This window comes from Sarcophilus harrisii, chromosome 3 (genome assembly GCF_902635505.1).
Source record: "Sarcophilus harrisii chromosome 3, mSarHar1.11, whole genome shotgun sequence".
Classification (NCBI taxonomy): domain Eukaryota; kingdom Metazoa; phylum Chordata; class Mammalia; order Dasyuromorphia; family Dasyuridae; genus Sarcophilus; species Sarcophilus harrisii.
In genome coordinates this window covers 339,643,226-339,657,972 of record NC_045428.1, presented here as the reverse complement: position 1 = coordinate 339,657,972, position 14,747 = coordinate 339,643,226, and the positions used below count along the sequence as shown (strand labels likewise).

The 14,747-nt window shown below is 38.2% G+C and overlaps 1 protein-coding gene across 4 annotated transcripts in view; it reads right to left on the bottom strand.

Moving 5' to 3' along the window:
* Positions 1–3,662, bottom strand: part of RAB3GAP1 (RAB3 GTPase activating protein catalytic subunit 1) — a 95,430-nt gene extending 91,768 nt beyond the window's left edge. For 2 of the 4 annotated variants that reach the window (XM_031960002.1, XM_003763817.4), the window contains exons 1-2: positions 3,589–3,662; positions 3,428–3,483 (exon numbers count right to left, since the gene is read on the bottom strand). In XM_031960002.1, the coding sequence (XP_031815862.1) occupies positions 3,428–3,483; positions 3,589–3,606 (74 nt within the window). In that variant the 5' untranslated portion in view covers positions 3,607–3,662. Of the gene's footprint in view, positions 1–3,427; positions 3,488–3,588 lie in introns of those variants that run through there. The other 2 variants (XM_031960000.1, XM_031960001.1) reach the window with 1 other exon arrangement.
* Between the last annotated feature and the right edge of the window lie 11,085 nt (positions 3,663–14,747).

Here is a 14,747-nt window from a genome sequence, read left to right as displayed (position 1 = left end):
CAGTGGCCCTGCATGTGTATGTATACACATACATATGACTACATTTCTATATAAATCGGTAATGAATGACAAGATTTAGATTAGTTTGTCACCTGAATGGAGTTGTTTCCATGTGAAAAGATCATTGGACATGATTAGTTTTTTCAACATAAGTACCAAAATAGTCTAATAAATCACCAAAAATCAATTTATAGTGCAATTGATTGGGGAAAATGTTTTAATATTTTTAAAATAAGTGATTTCCATTTCTAAATCTTTATCACAAGGCATAGATATTCTATTATTTTAAGTTCAATTTAAAATATTCCTTCCTTTAGCTCTTAATTAAAAGCTGCCTTTCAAACTATCACATTTTTCTCAGTGGCACTATCATGCAAGTCATAAAACCTTGGCTTCATCTGAATCCTTATACTTTCAGTTTCTATGTCCAATCTGTAAACAAATCTTTGACTCAATTCACAAAAATTTAAAGAATTTGCTTTTTTGTCTTAACACACTAGACTATTAATATAAAGACAAAGATCAAATCCCCAACACTCAAGAAATTTATATTCCATTGGTAGGAAATATATTACCCTAGTCCATTTATCCTGCCACCAGTCTGGTGCAGTTCCTGATTAGGGCAACAACCTTGTGCAGCTGGTGCCCCTAACTTTACAGTTCCTTTCTTCCTCCAAGGTAAACTTATCACTGCAAAAGATCTCAATACATCTTTTTCATGCTATCAAGGTACAGATGGAAAATGTTCAAAGACATTATGTCTATATTCTTTCCGTAGTTTAAAAACCCTTCTAAACTTCTCTACAGTAAGATAGCATCTGTTCTGTAAAGCAGGTTGTCCTTATTACCTCAGATCTTTAAATCTCACCTTCCATCTCCCCTCCCTATCCAAATCTCATCCATTATTCAAGTCTCATCTTCATTTTTTCCTAATCATATGCAGCACATACTCATTATTTTTTGCATTTCTACAGAATACCCCACAATTTAAAGTTACTATACATGTTTTCCTTTCTTTAAAGGTCTATCATGATGAAGACCCAAAGGACAAAAATGCCTCTGCAGATTCTACTCAAGCTAGATGGGCAAGAATTGGTAGGTGAGGGACAAAATAATGACACTTAAGTTTGCCTGTTATCTGAGGTTTCACCTGGCTAAATTCAGAAATTTTATCACCAGTTTGTTCAAAAGGTAATGAATTTTTCAGCCACATCAATTCTCAAAGACTATTCGCTGAATTGTAGATGGGTTAAAAAGTGAAATAGCTGTAGTTTAATTTCTCCAAAATACATTACAAGCTCACTATTCCAGACCATACTTTTGTATTCTTTTTCCCTCTACATTATTTATTGTGCATTAGGTACCTTATAAAAATTCAATAAAGGAGTGCTGTCTTTCTGATTTCATTTTGAAGATATCCTATATACAACTACAATTTGATTCAAGACAAATGCTGGCTCATCTATAATTTTTATCTTCTCTCCTAATCAACAATTCTTGAAATGTTGCTATCTCAGAGGCAAGAAGAGATTTCACTGCATCTTCTACCTTGGTGCTGACTGGAGTGGGAAGGACAAACCTTTGGATTTGGAGACATTCAGGCGGAGCTCTTAGAAACAAGCAGAGAGATAGGCCTCTGGACTAACTGGGCTCTATTGAAGGACACAATAAAAGATCTGAACTTTTATCACCTGGCTGTGTTTTGGAAAAAGAAACACCAACATTTTGGCGCCCTGAACGTGGGGCTGACAGGCCCTTCAGTGGATTTCAGTGGAAAAGCTCCGATCCTGATTTCAATAATAAAAGATCTGAATTCTTTTATCACTTGGCTGTGTTTTGGAAAAAAAAAAAACACCAAAATCTTCTCTCCTAATCAACAATTCTTGAAATGTGGCATCAGCATAAAAAGTGAAAGCACTGAAAGTAGTAAATAAACTTTTTAATATATAACAAGGAAAAGAGAAATTCCCTAACCTGAACCAAAGCTACATAGAAAATCAACTTTACAAATATTTCACTAACACAGAAGTTGACTCTCCACATCTGTTTACTGGTGTTTGACATGAGTAAAAGCAAAAGGAGCAGCAGCAACAGCAAGAACAAAAGTGTTTTATTCACAGCTGCAAAAGTTGAAATCAAAGGAAAGCATTCAGCAAGCAAGACTGCAGGATTTTTTTTTTTAAAGTCATTCTGAATCCCCTGAAAGGGAAAATAAAAAAAAATCCAACAGTCATCTGAAGGAAGTCCATCTCTCCTCCTGCAACGGGCACACCAAAAGGAAATAAGAACAATAATAATTATTTAAAATTCTGAAAATACTTTCTTCACAAACATTGTGAGGCAGGTATGAGAATTAACAGCCTCATTTTACAAATGAGGAAACAAGTGCTCAGGTTACAGAGTTTGGAGTTAAACTAAGAATCCAGCACTCTTAGTACACCCCTGTGAGAGATGATATGGGATTATAATTTCGAATAAAGTGAGTTTTGAATGAAAAAGAAAATAGTTACGGAGTAAATTATGAAATTGCTGTTGTTAAAATGAGTGAATCTATGCGATAAAGAAGTTGTAGAGATAGGCAAGAAGAATCACTCTGGCATAAAAGGCTAAAAGGAACCTCAAACGTCTCGGTAAAATGCCTCGTTTCTGCAGGTAAAACTACGGAGAGGTAAAGTGACAAGTCCCAGTCAAGCAAGTAACAAGTGGCAGCGCAAGGATTGTCAACAGGAAGTTTATCATCGCTCTTCCCCGAAAGCAGCCTGCTGGGAAGAGGGTACGGAGGGGAGTGGGGGGAGAGGTCCGGAGGGGGGCGGGGGAGAGGTCCGGGGGGGCGGGGGAGAGGTCCGGAGGGGGCGGGGAGAGGTCCGGAGGGGGCGGGGGAGAGGTCCGGAGGGGGGCGGGGGAGAGGTCCGAGGGGGCGGGGGAGAGGTCCGGAGGGGGCGGGGAGAGGTCCGGAGGGGGGCGGGGGAGAGGTCCGGAGGGGGGCGGGGGAGAGGTCCGGAGGGGGGCGGGGAGAGGTCCGGAGGGGGGAGGAGCACCCGAAAGGGGCGGGGGGCGGTGGTACCGAGAAGCTGGGTTAGGAGAAAAGGAAAGTTTTGAAGGAGGGAAGGGAGGAAGGAAGAAGGAGGAAGGGGAGGCTGGGGAATAGCTCTCCAGGGGAGGGAATCTGGAGAAGAGGGAAGGGATGAGGATGGGGGCAGGGGCGGAGGGAGGGGATGGCTTGGGGAGCCAGCAACCCGGGCGAGCTGGGAACGCTCAGGGCCTGGAGCAGGAGCAGGAGCAAGGCGAGGCCTGGCCCTGTCGGGAGAAGGCAGCGGGACCGGGGCCTCCCGTGGCCGCCGGTACGGTGTGTGCTGGCGGGGGGAGGGGGGGTAGAGTAGGGAGACAAGCTGAGGATGAGGGACCACGGAGGAAGCAACTCACTCACCTTTCCCACTCGGAGGCGGTGGTGAAGTCCGTGATCTCAAAAACCTCGGACTCGGGCTGAGGGAAGAAAAATTCAGAAAAAGGTTGAGTCCGGGGGAGTTGACACAGCCTGGGGGACTCGAGGAGGGAGGGGAGCGAGACAGAGGAGGGGAGAGGCCTCACCTCACTGTCAGCCGCCATCTTGGGGAAGCTGTCTGGGGCCAGGCGGGGGCGGGGACGGGGAGAGGCCGGGCGCAAAGGCTGCTGGGAAGGAGGCGGGGCGAGTGTGCCTACTTCCGGGTGGGCGGGCAGGAAAGGGAATGGGGTTCGCCTTTTTTTTTCCCTCTGCAAATTAACAGTTTGCAAAAGAACTCGGATTTGGCCCGACCGGCTAGAGAGACTTAGTCAGGGCTTTCTTTGGCTGTCCTCAGCCATTTATATTTGGAGGCATTAGAGCTTTCAAGGCCTTCCAGTCCGGCGCCCTTGCTTTCCTGATTTTGGTCAGACAGAAGAAACTTCCCTTGGAGATTTACTGGGAAGGGGAGAGAATGGAAGAAAAGATAAAGGGGGAAGCCGGGGAAGGCCGTGGCAAAAGGAAGTTAGCCCAGGTAACAAGGGCTTCTGAATACGGGCCTTTTAATGGCACTTGTTTAATGAGGAACCCCGGTTTGGGGGCTGGAATCATTCAAGCCCAACCCGATCACGTGGCCGAGGAAACCCCGGGAGGTAGTGCTGTTTACTGTGTGTGACGTGGGCGGGTCACACCCCTCCTTTGCTTCCTCATTTTGTCAATGAGAGGGTAGAACAGACAGCATTAATTACCTGTGAAAGTATTACTTGAAAAGGATTTATTTGGTAGAAACGGAATTGTGCCAGGGTTTGTGGAAAGTACGGATAATAAAATGGTGCTTGCACACTACTGATGTGCTGGCAAATGTTTCAGGACACACTTTTATTTTTTTTTTATTTTTTTTTTGTTTTAATTTAATAGCCTTTTATTTACAGGATATATGCATGGGTAACTTTACAGCATTAACAATTGCCAAACCTCTTGTTCCAATTTTTCACCTCTTACCCCCCCCCCATCCCCTCCCCTAGATGGCAGGATGACCAGTAGATGTTAAATATATTAAAATATAAATTAGATACACAATAAGTATACATGACCAATACGTTATTTTGCTGTAGAAAAAGAATCAGACTCTGAAATATTGTACAATTAGCTTGTGAAGGAAATCAAAGATGCAGGTGTGCATAAATATAGGGATTGGGAATTCAATGTCATGGTTTTTAGTCATCTCCCAGAGTTCTTTTTCTGGGCATAGCTAGTTCAGTTCATTACTGCTCCATTAGAAATGATTTGGTTGATCTCGTTGCTGAGGATGGCCTGGTCCATCAGAACTGGTCATCATCTAGTATTGTTGTTGAAGTATATAATGATCTCCTGGTCCTGCTCATTTCACTCAGCATCAGTTCGTGTAAGTCTCTCCAGGCCTTTCTGAAATCATCCTGTTGGTCATTTCTTACAGAACAGTAATATTCCATAATTTTCATATACCACAATTTATTCAGCCATTCTCCAACTGATGGACATCCATTCAGTTTCCAGTTTCTAGCCACTACAAAAAGGGCTGCCACAAACATTCGTGCACATACAGGTCCCTTTCCCTTCTTTATAATCTCTTTGGGATATAATCCCAGTAGTAACACTGCTGGATCAAAGGGTATGCACAGTTTGATAACTTTTTGAGCATAGTTCCAAACTACTCTCCAAAATGGTTGGATTCGTTCACAACTCCACCAACAATGAATCAATGTCAGGACACACTTTTAAAAACGGCATTTTGTTTTTCCAAATACAGGTAAAGGTAGTTTCTAATACTCACTAACGCAAATCCTTGTGTTCCCAATTTTTCTCCCTCTTCTCCCTCCCCAGAACAGCAAGCAATCCGATCTAGGTTGAACATGTGCAGTTCTTCTAAACGTGTTTCTATATTCTGCTTGCTGCACAAGAAAAATAAGATCAAAAGGGGGGGAAAAAGAAAATAAAACAAGCAAACAAAAAAGGTGAAAATACTATGTTTTGATCCCCATTCAGTTTCAGTGATTCTCTCTTTGGAAGTGGATGGCACTTTCTGTCACAAATCTATTGGAATTGCCTTGAATCATCTCCTTTTTTTTTTTTTTTTTCACTTTAAAAATGTGATTTTTATGGGACAGCTAGATGGTACAATGGATAGAGCACCAGCCTCAGCAATAGGTTTTATGGACCCTACAAATGCAGTATTTATAGGAGGATATGAACAAATGTCACTCCAAATGAGAAGGCATGAATAGACTTGAGTCTGGTTTACTTGAGGGAGTAGCAAGCAAATAGTCGCCATTTATTAAGCATCTACTAGGTACCAAGCATTGCGCTAAGTGCTGAGGATACAAAGAATTATAAAAGACGATCTCTGATCTCAAGAAGTTCACAGTCCAATGTAGAAGACAACAGGCAAATAACTGTATAAAAGTAAGATGTATACAAAATAAGTTGGAGCTAACCAACAGAGGAAAGCCATTAGAATTAAGAGGGATTGGGAAAGGCTTCCTATAGAAAGTGGGATTTTAGAAATCACAGATTCAATTCAATTAAATGTTTGTTAAGCAATTACTATAAAAGTCCGTGTTATATGATGATTGGTTGAAGGATCTTGAAATGAGTGGTCTGCATAAAAGGTTATTCAGAGATAAGACTATTTTTAAAGACTTGTCTTTAGGTTCACCACTGTCTGGTGGAAGTAGAATTATTTGCATCTCTGGGATCAGAACCAGGAGTAATGGGAGCAATTTGCAAAAAAGCCTATTTAGACTGATGTCAGGGAAAATTCTAACAATTGGAACTCTAAAAGTGGAATGGATTTCTTCAAGAGGTAGTAGATTTTTCCCCTAAAGAGAGGTCTTTTAACAGAAGCTGGATGATGACTCTTTTTTTTTTTTTCCTGAAGCAATCGGGTTAAGTGACTTGTCCAGGATCACACAGCTAGGAAGTGTTAAGTGTCTGAGACCAGAATTAAACTCAAGTTTGGAACTATGCTCAAAAAGTTATCAAACTGTGCATACCCTTTGATCCAGCAGTGTTACTACGGGGCTTATATCCCAAAGAGATTATAAAGAAGGGAAAGGGACCTGTATGTGCACGAATGTTTGTGGCAGCCCTTTTTGTAGTGGCTAGAAACTGGAAACTGAATGGATGTCCATCAGTTGGAGAATGGCTGAATAAATTGTGGTATATGAATATTATGGAATATTACTGTTCTGTAAGAAATGACCAACAGGATGATTTCAAAAAGGCCTGGAGAGACTCACACGAACTGATGCTGAGTGAAATGAGCAGGACCAGGAGATCATTATATACTTCAACAACAATTTTATATGATGACCAGTTCTGATGGACCTGGCCATCCTCAGCAACGAGATCAACCAAATCATTTCCAATGGAGCAGTAATAAACTGAACCAGCTATGCCCAGAGAAAGAACTCTGGGAGATGACTAAAAACCATTACATTGAATTCCCAATCCCTATATTTATGCCCACCTGCATTTTTGATTTCCTTCACAAGCTAATTGTACAATATTTCAGAGTCTGATTCTTTTTATACAGCAAAATAATGTTTTGGTCATGTATACTTATTGTGTATCTAATTTATATTTTAATATATTTAACATCTACTGGTCATCCTGCCATCTAGGGGAGGGGATGGGGGTAAGAGGTGAAAAATTGGAACAAGAGGTTTGGCAATTGTTAACGCTGTAAACTTACCCATGCATATAACCTGTAAATAAAAGGCTATTAAATAAAAAAAAAAATTAAACTCAGATCCTCCTGACTTAAGGGCTGGTGTTTTATCCACTATGCCACCTAGCTGCTTGGATAATGATTTTTTTTAAAGGATGTCATTGTGAGAATTCCCTTTGTATTGAATTGGACTAGATGAATCTGGAGGCTCCACTCTACAAGGAGCTCTGCTAGACAAAAACAAAACTATTTCTGCCCTCAAAACTGTTTCAGATGTGTCAGACCACATATAAAATATTCTGTTCTGGGTACTCTTATCTTAGAAAGGATATTGTTAAGTTAGAGTACATACAGTAGAGAGAAATGAAGAAGGCTGGATAGGAAGCTAGAAGGGAGGGGGAGGATTGGGAAATTGCCAAAAAAAAAAAAAAAAAAAAAAAAAAAAAAAAGGATCTTTTGAAAGAACTGAGGAGGTTTACCCTAGAAAAGATAAGATGGATGAACACATTATAGTGAGATTTTTGAAGAGTTATATCTAGACTTCTTTTACTTGAGACCAGAGCACAGAGGCTGCAGAATAGACTTAAACTGCAGAAAGGTAGATTTCACCTAGATATATGATGTTAATAAAGATGGTGAAAAAGACAAGGGCTGCACCAGCTGACTCTGATTTCCCCACTTCCCAATCCTACAGGTCTATGGTTTAGAGGGTATAGAGGTTAGATGAACCCATTCCAATTTTGAGATTCTATCATTCTATGACTATAATAGAATGAATATGTTGTTTTTGCTTTTAGGAATATGACCTTATTTCCTTCAAATCTCAGTCACATAGCATTGTCCTTATTTCAACTAAGAGAATGAAAGCTCATCTATTCAGGAAATCTCATGTCTGTAAGCCAGGAATACATTATGAATATATATAATGATAAGAAAAAAAGTGTTGGTAATGGCAATCATAGACCAGCACAAAAAATGAAAATAGCTGGAACAAAATAGCAACAAGAAACCAAAGGTCATTTCATAACCAGCTGCTCATAACCAGTCAGATCAACCACTAATATAAAGATAAAAATATCAAATGGAAAGGATAAAGATGAATGGATGAATGAAAAAAGCATTTATTAAGTGATTATTATGTATTAAGCACTATGCTAAGTGCTGAGGATACATTGAAAAAATTGAAATGTTGCCTACTTTCAAGGAAATCTCACTGTAATAGAGTTAACTCACATAAGAGAATTAAGCTTCAGAGTGATGGCTAAACCCAGCAATCCTTAAAATATACCAGAAGGTCAAATGACAATGGCCAGTTTCAACATCCAAGTAGTATGAACACCCATATCACTTTTTCTACCCAACTGTCCAAACAGAATCTAAGTGGCCAGTTTAGGGAAGGGACAAAAAAAGGCAAGCAGCCCCATTTGTATCCAGTCATTAGCCTAGGGGTTGTCATTTCAGCTTTCTTATCTTCATCAAATCTATATGAGACTAAACATCCTTGATATAAATACAAGAAGAAGATATATAATCTTAAAAAGATAATTTCCTATAATAGATCATATCTTTGTTAAAAGTATACAGTACATAGAATCTTATATCTAATGTGTGCTGAAGACAAGAAGCATAGGATGTGGTAGAATAAAATCAAAAGCTCTGCATTAAGGGGTGTCTTCTGTAAAAAAATTAAAATCATACAAGATTCTGTATTTTATGCTACCATAGAGAAAATAGCAATCCATAAAATCTATACAGCAATCTATAGAATATTAATATCAACATAAGCATAAAATTTAAAAATACCTTTTCCTTTAAGCTATTTGTCAATGTCATGGAGACAACATAATATAGTGAAGAGAGTACCATATTTGATTCGGAAGACCTGAGTTTGAAAACTGGTTATGTTACTATTTGTCTTGCCTTGGAGAGGTCAATTAATCTTTTTGTTCTTCAGTTTCTTCATCTGTAAGATGAGCATTTTGGACAGATCGCTAACATCCTTCCCAGCTCTAAATTGAAGGTCCTTTTCAAAATTCAAAAAAAGATGTCTATATCCATGTTCTGATTCTCCAAATATTCTCAAATCCTTATGTCATTGTAAAAATTATACACACAGTGCTATAGGATCTTCTTAGTGAGATCCACATGTACTCAAAAAGGAATAGTCTAGCCATCTGCATTAGAAAAAATAAATTGAACAAAGAATGCATATTGCTAACAATATGATATCCATTTGTATAGGTACCCACTGAATTAGTCTATAACTGTTTTACATATTTCAATACTCTGAATTCACTCTCCCCAAATGAGACTTTTCACATCCTTTCCTCAGGTTTCTAGAGTCACCTTTAAGAGGACAATTATTAGCTACAACCCCCAAAATAATTTTTCTCCCTGTTAACTGAGAGTGATTAGCTCCCAGATTCATTTAATTAATTAAAATTGATTAGTTTTTGCAAAGGGATATTTATTGCAAAAATATATCAAGAACAGAAGTATGCACATTTTCCTTAATAGGTAGGGACACACTATCCCTGATAGCATCTTAATCATTGGGGAGAATGAGCTCAGACAATGAAATTTTCAATATAGAATTGATTCTACCAAGTCCAAATGTAGCATAACTGCTGGAAGAATCTGACTCAGCTGCCATTCAGCTGGTCAGTCTATACATCATTCCTTACTGTCTAGCTTCTGGCAAATCCTGGATATCTGGTATTTTACTTTCTTGATCTTTCAAAGCCACAAAGTTGTATTCATCTCTAATATCCTTGACTTAAAAAAAAAAAAAAGAAAGAATAGACACAACACAGAAGCAATAGCAAAATCATGCACTAATGAGCAGCATTAAGGACTGAGAACTTAGTTCTTGATGAAACAAGTTATATTCTGGCTAGTATCTTTTGAAGTGTCCCATTGGATGCCCATCAATTGGGGAATGGCTGAATAAATTGTGATATATGAATGTAATGGAATAGTATTGTGCTATAAGAAATGATGAAGAGGGACATTTCAAAGAAACCTGTGAAAACTTGTATTACTTGATGCAGAGTGAATTGAGCAGATCAAGGACAATTTACAGAATACCAACTTCATAAAGACAAAATGCCTTTGGAAGACTTAAGAACTCTGATCAACACAATGACCAATCACAATTCCAAAAAACACATGATGAAACATGCTATCCACCTCTTAAAAGAAGTGATTATAGAATGAGACATTTTTTAGATATGACCAATGTGGATATTAGTTTTGTTTGACTAAACATATTTGGGGTTTTTATATTTTTTTATTAAAGCTTTTTATTTTCAAAACATATGAATGGATAATTTTTCAACACTAACCCTTACAAAATCTTGCTTTCCAAATTTTCCCCTTCTTCCCCCCACTCCCTCCCCTAGATGGCAAGTAATCCAATATATGTTTAAACATGTTAAAATATGTTAAATCCAATATATATATATATATATATATATATATATATATATACACATATATACACACATATTTATTCAGTAATCTTGCTACAAAAGAAAAATCAGATCAAAAAGGGAAAAAATGAGAAAGAAAATAAAATGCAAGCAAATAACAACAAAAGAGTGAAAATGCTATGTTGTAATTCACATTCAATTCCTATAGTCCTCTCTCTGGGTGTAGAAGGCACTCTTCATCACAAGATCATTGGAAATGGCCTCAATTATCTCACTGTTGATAAGAACCACTTCCATCAGAATTGATCATCTTATGGTCTTTTTGTTGCCATGTATAGTAATCTCTTGGTTCTGCTGATTTCACTTAGCATCAGTTCATGTAAGTGTTAAAAATAACATTTTTGACACTGCAAATCAGATATCAAGGAAAATTTATTAAAGAAGAATCTTAAGGGACCGCTTAATGTTTCTGGCCAGAAGTGGGCCCCAGTTCCCTTCGGGAAGAGGGAGCACTGTGTACAGAAATAGGGGATCCTCATTATACACTTCAACAACAATACTATATGAGGATATATTCTGATGGAAGTGGATATCTTTGACAATGAGAAGATCCAATTCCATTCCAATTGATCAATGATGGACAGAACCAGCTACACCCAGAGAAAGAACACTGGGAAATGAATGTACACTACTTGCATTTTTGTTTTTCTTCCAAGGTTATTTTTACCTTCTGAATCTGATTTTTCTTGTGCAACAAAAGATCTATATGGATGTGTACACATATATTGTATTTAAGATAACACTTTAATATGTTTAACATGTATGAGACTGTCTGCCATCTTGGGGGGGGGTGGAGGGAGGGAAGGGAAAAATTGGAACAGAAGTGATTGCAAGGGACAATGTTGAAAAATCACCCATGCATATATTCTGTCAATAAAAAGCTATAATTTAAAAAAAAAAAAAAAGAAAGAAGGGATACATTATGCTTGCTCATGTGTAGCTCCTCCCTTGAGAGAAGGGATTGGTTCGTTTTATCCAGGTTACAGTCTTTCGGATATGCTCACTACATGTTTCCCCTTAATATGTATAAATTCTCCCCCCTTCATACATTCCATGTTCAAAAATGGCAGAAAACTCCTCCTCAAGGATGTGTTGTTTAATATTCAGTTAGCCTCTTAAGCAGGTGCAATAGTGATTTGGTTAAATCAGGTCACTGGCCTCAACTAGTTTGGGCTGGATGGGCTATTATCTTAAATTTGTGGCTTTCTCAAAACCACAAGATACTTTCTTTACTATCTGAATCCTCCTGTGCCTTCCTAGCCCCACCCCAATCCCCCAATTCCTTGTTTGCTCAAGAAATAAATCACTTAATTGTTCTGTGAATCCTAATCTTCCTTAACCTCTCACATTTTGAAAACCTCTTGGTCAGTGGTACCTACTATCTCAATCCCACACTACCTCAAAGTTTGCAACACTGTCAAAACCCAACTTTTCAGCATTTTTCACTTAAGTCTCTCTAGGCCTCTCTAAAATCATCCTGCTGATTGTTTCTTATAGGAAATAATATGCCATAATATTCATATACTAAAACTTATTCAACCATTCTCCAATTGATGGGCATCCATTCAGTTTCCAGTTTCTTGCCACTACAAAAAGGGCTACCATAAACATTTTTGCACATGTGGGTCCCTTTCCCTCCTTTAAGATGTCTTTGGGATATATGTCCAGTAGAAACACTGCTGGATCAAAAGGTATGCACAGTTTGATAGCTTTTTGAGCATAGTTCCAAATTGCTCTCCAGAATAGCTGGATCCATTCACAATTCTACCAACAATTCCACAAACAGTTGTTTTAAAGGGTTTCTTTTCTTTTCTCTTTTCTTTTTTTTTTTTAACTGCAAGGGGAAGGAACAGAAATAGGAGGGGAAAATAAATTTTTGTTAATTGAAAAAATACTAATTTACAAAAACTGAACTGACCTCAGTTTCACTATACAATCAATAGTCTATCTTTTAAGCATATCTTTAGCTGAGCTGAAGGAATTGTAGAATGTCTGTGCATACTCCAAATTGAAAAGGACATTTCTATTTAATAGATGTCATCATTCTTTCCCAGAAGCAGGTTCTCCAGACACTTTCATATGGTGATTCCTGAAGAAGAAAATAAGACTGGTGACTTTGCACAGCCCACCCACTCTTAAATCCAATTCACTTGCATATCATGACATCACCTTCTTGATGTCATAGTCCCCTCTGAGAACTTAAGGTCAAACAACAATAACAACACCTCTCTTTATTAGAATATTGATATCTTGTGCAAGTGCTATGGGTGGTAATGGGATGCTGTCATTGGAATTTAATAGGAGGAAGAATCAGGGAATCAATCCCATTGCTTTCAACAATTAGAGAGCACTGGATTTGGACTCATGACCTGGATTCATATTGTGTGTGGGGGCAAGTAATAAGGTTTCTCAGAAACTATCTGCTAAAGTAGGTGAAAACTAAGGCCTCAGTTTCAATTTCCTAGAAATCATATGACCTTGAAGAAATGAAATTTTTTGAATAGTTACATAGTTACCTCATTTCTAGTTAGTCCATTATCACCTCACCGGCCATATAAGGGAAAAGTAACAAGAGTCAATCAAGAGTAAAAGCTTTGCATAAGGGGAGGGTTCTTTGGGAGGGGGTGTGTAGCGTTTGCTTTTTTAACCAAGTTCCTGCTTCTGTAAATTGGCCACCTCCTCACACTGGACTTCCCAGGAGAGGACTGCTTGCTTCTTGCAAGATTCTAATAAAAGACATTCTACCTTCAGTTTGAGAGGCCTCCAAGTAATCATTTTGAGTTAGGTTCTTCATACCCTTTAAAAATATTTTTATGTTCTTAGTGTGATTAAAGTACAATACTAGAGACACAAAAAAGTGGACAATTGCTTTCCATGAAGATCTTATATCTTTTGGAACTCAAAAGTACAAACTGCTCTCTCACATCAAAAACTATTTTTTAATACCAGTTTTGTCCTAAGAAATTATGACTGCAAATTATGAAATACCATGATTTACAGAAAAATAAAAATTTGCAGATGATTCAGACCTGAGGAAGGACACCTGGTGGGTATAAGTAGATGGCAACATATTATTGGTGATGTATTAAATAAGAGGTAGTTGAAAAGAAAAGGAGATACCCTGGTCATGTAATAAAAATGAGAATTAGCAATTCACCAGAATGCTACTCTGATATCCAGAATATATTAAAAGAATCAGAGGGGTCTTACAGTACATAATCCATGAAGGATTTATAACAGGGGTCCTCAAACTTTTTAAATAGGGGGCCAGTTCACGGTCCCTCAGACTGTTGGAGGGCCAGTCTATAGTAAAAACAAAAACTATGAACAAATTCCTGTGCACGCTGCATATATCTTATTTTTGAAGTGAAGAAACAAAACGGGAACAAATGCAATATTTAAAATGAAGTAAAATTAAATCAACAAACTTACCAGTATTTCAATGGGAACTATGGGCCTGCTTTTGGCTAATGAGATGATCAGTATCTGGTTCCATATTTGTCACTGCTAATCATAACAAATGATGCAGGTGTGCATCTGTTAGTCTTGATCTGGTTGGAGATTTCAAATGTTTTATTCTAGAAAAAGTCTGTTCATGGACATAAGTGCTACCAAAGATGGTTGCCATTTTGAGTGCATGGTTCCTGAGATAAAGGCTGCTTGACTTGAATGCATCTTTCAGAGAGTCACAATTCTGCAGTTCAGCCAGTTCCATTTATTATATTGTATCCACATTTTCAATGTCAATAGAAAATGGGTTACAGAAAAGCTGTATGTCCTGTTCATGGAGATGAAGCTCTTTAAATCTAAATTGGAACTCCTTTTGCAATTTTTCCAGTGAATCCACACATGTTTTGTTTGGGAATGCAATCAGCGGTTTTTCCGCTAACAGATTTTGAGTTGTGAAGGGATGGCAGAAGTTTTCCTCCTTCACTTGTTTGATGAGGAGGCCTAATTTTACTTCAAATGCTTTGACATGTGATTGCATATCACAGATGAGCTTCCCCTTTCCTTGAAGTTGCATATTGAAATTGTTGAGTAGCTCTGTTACATCTGTCAGAAAGGCAAA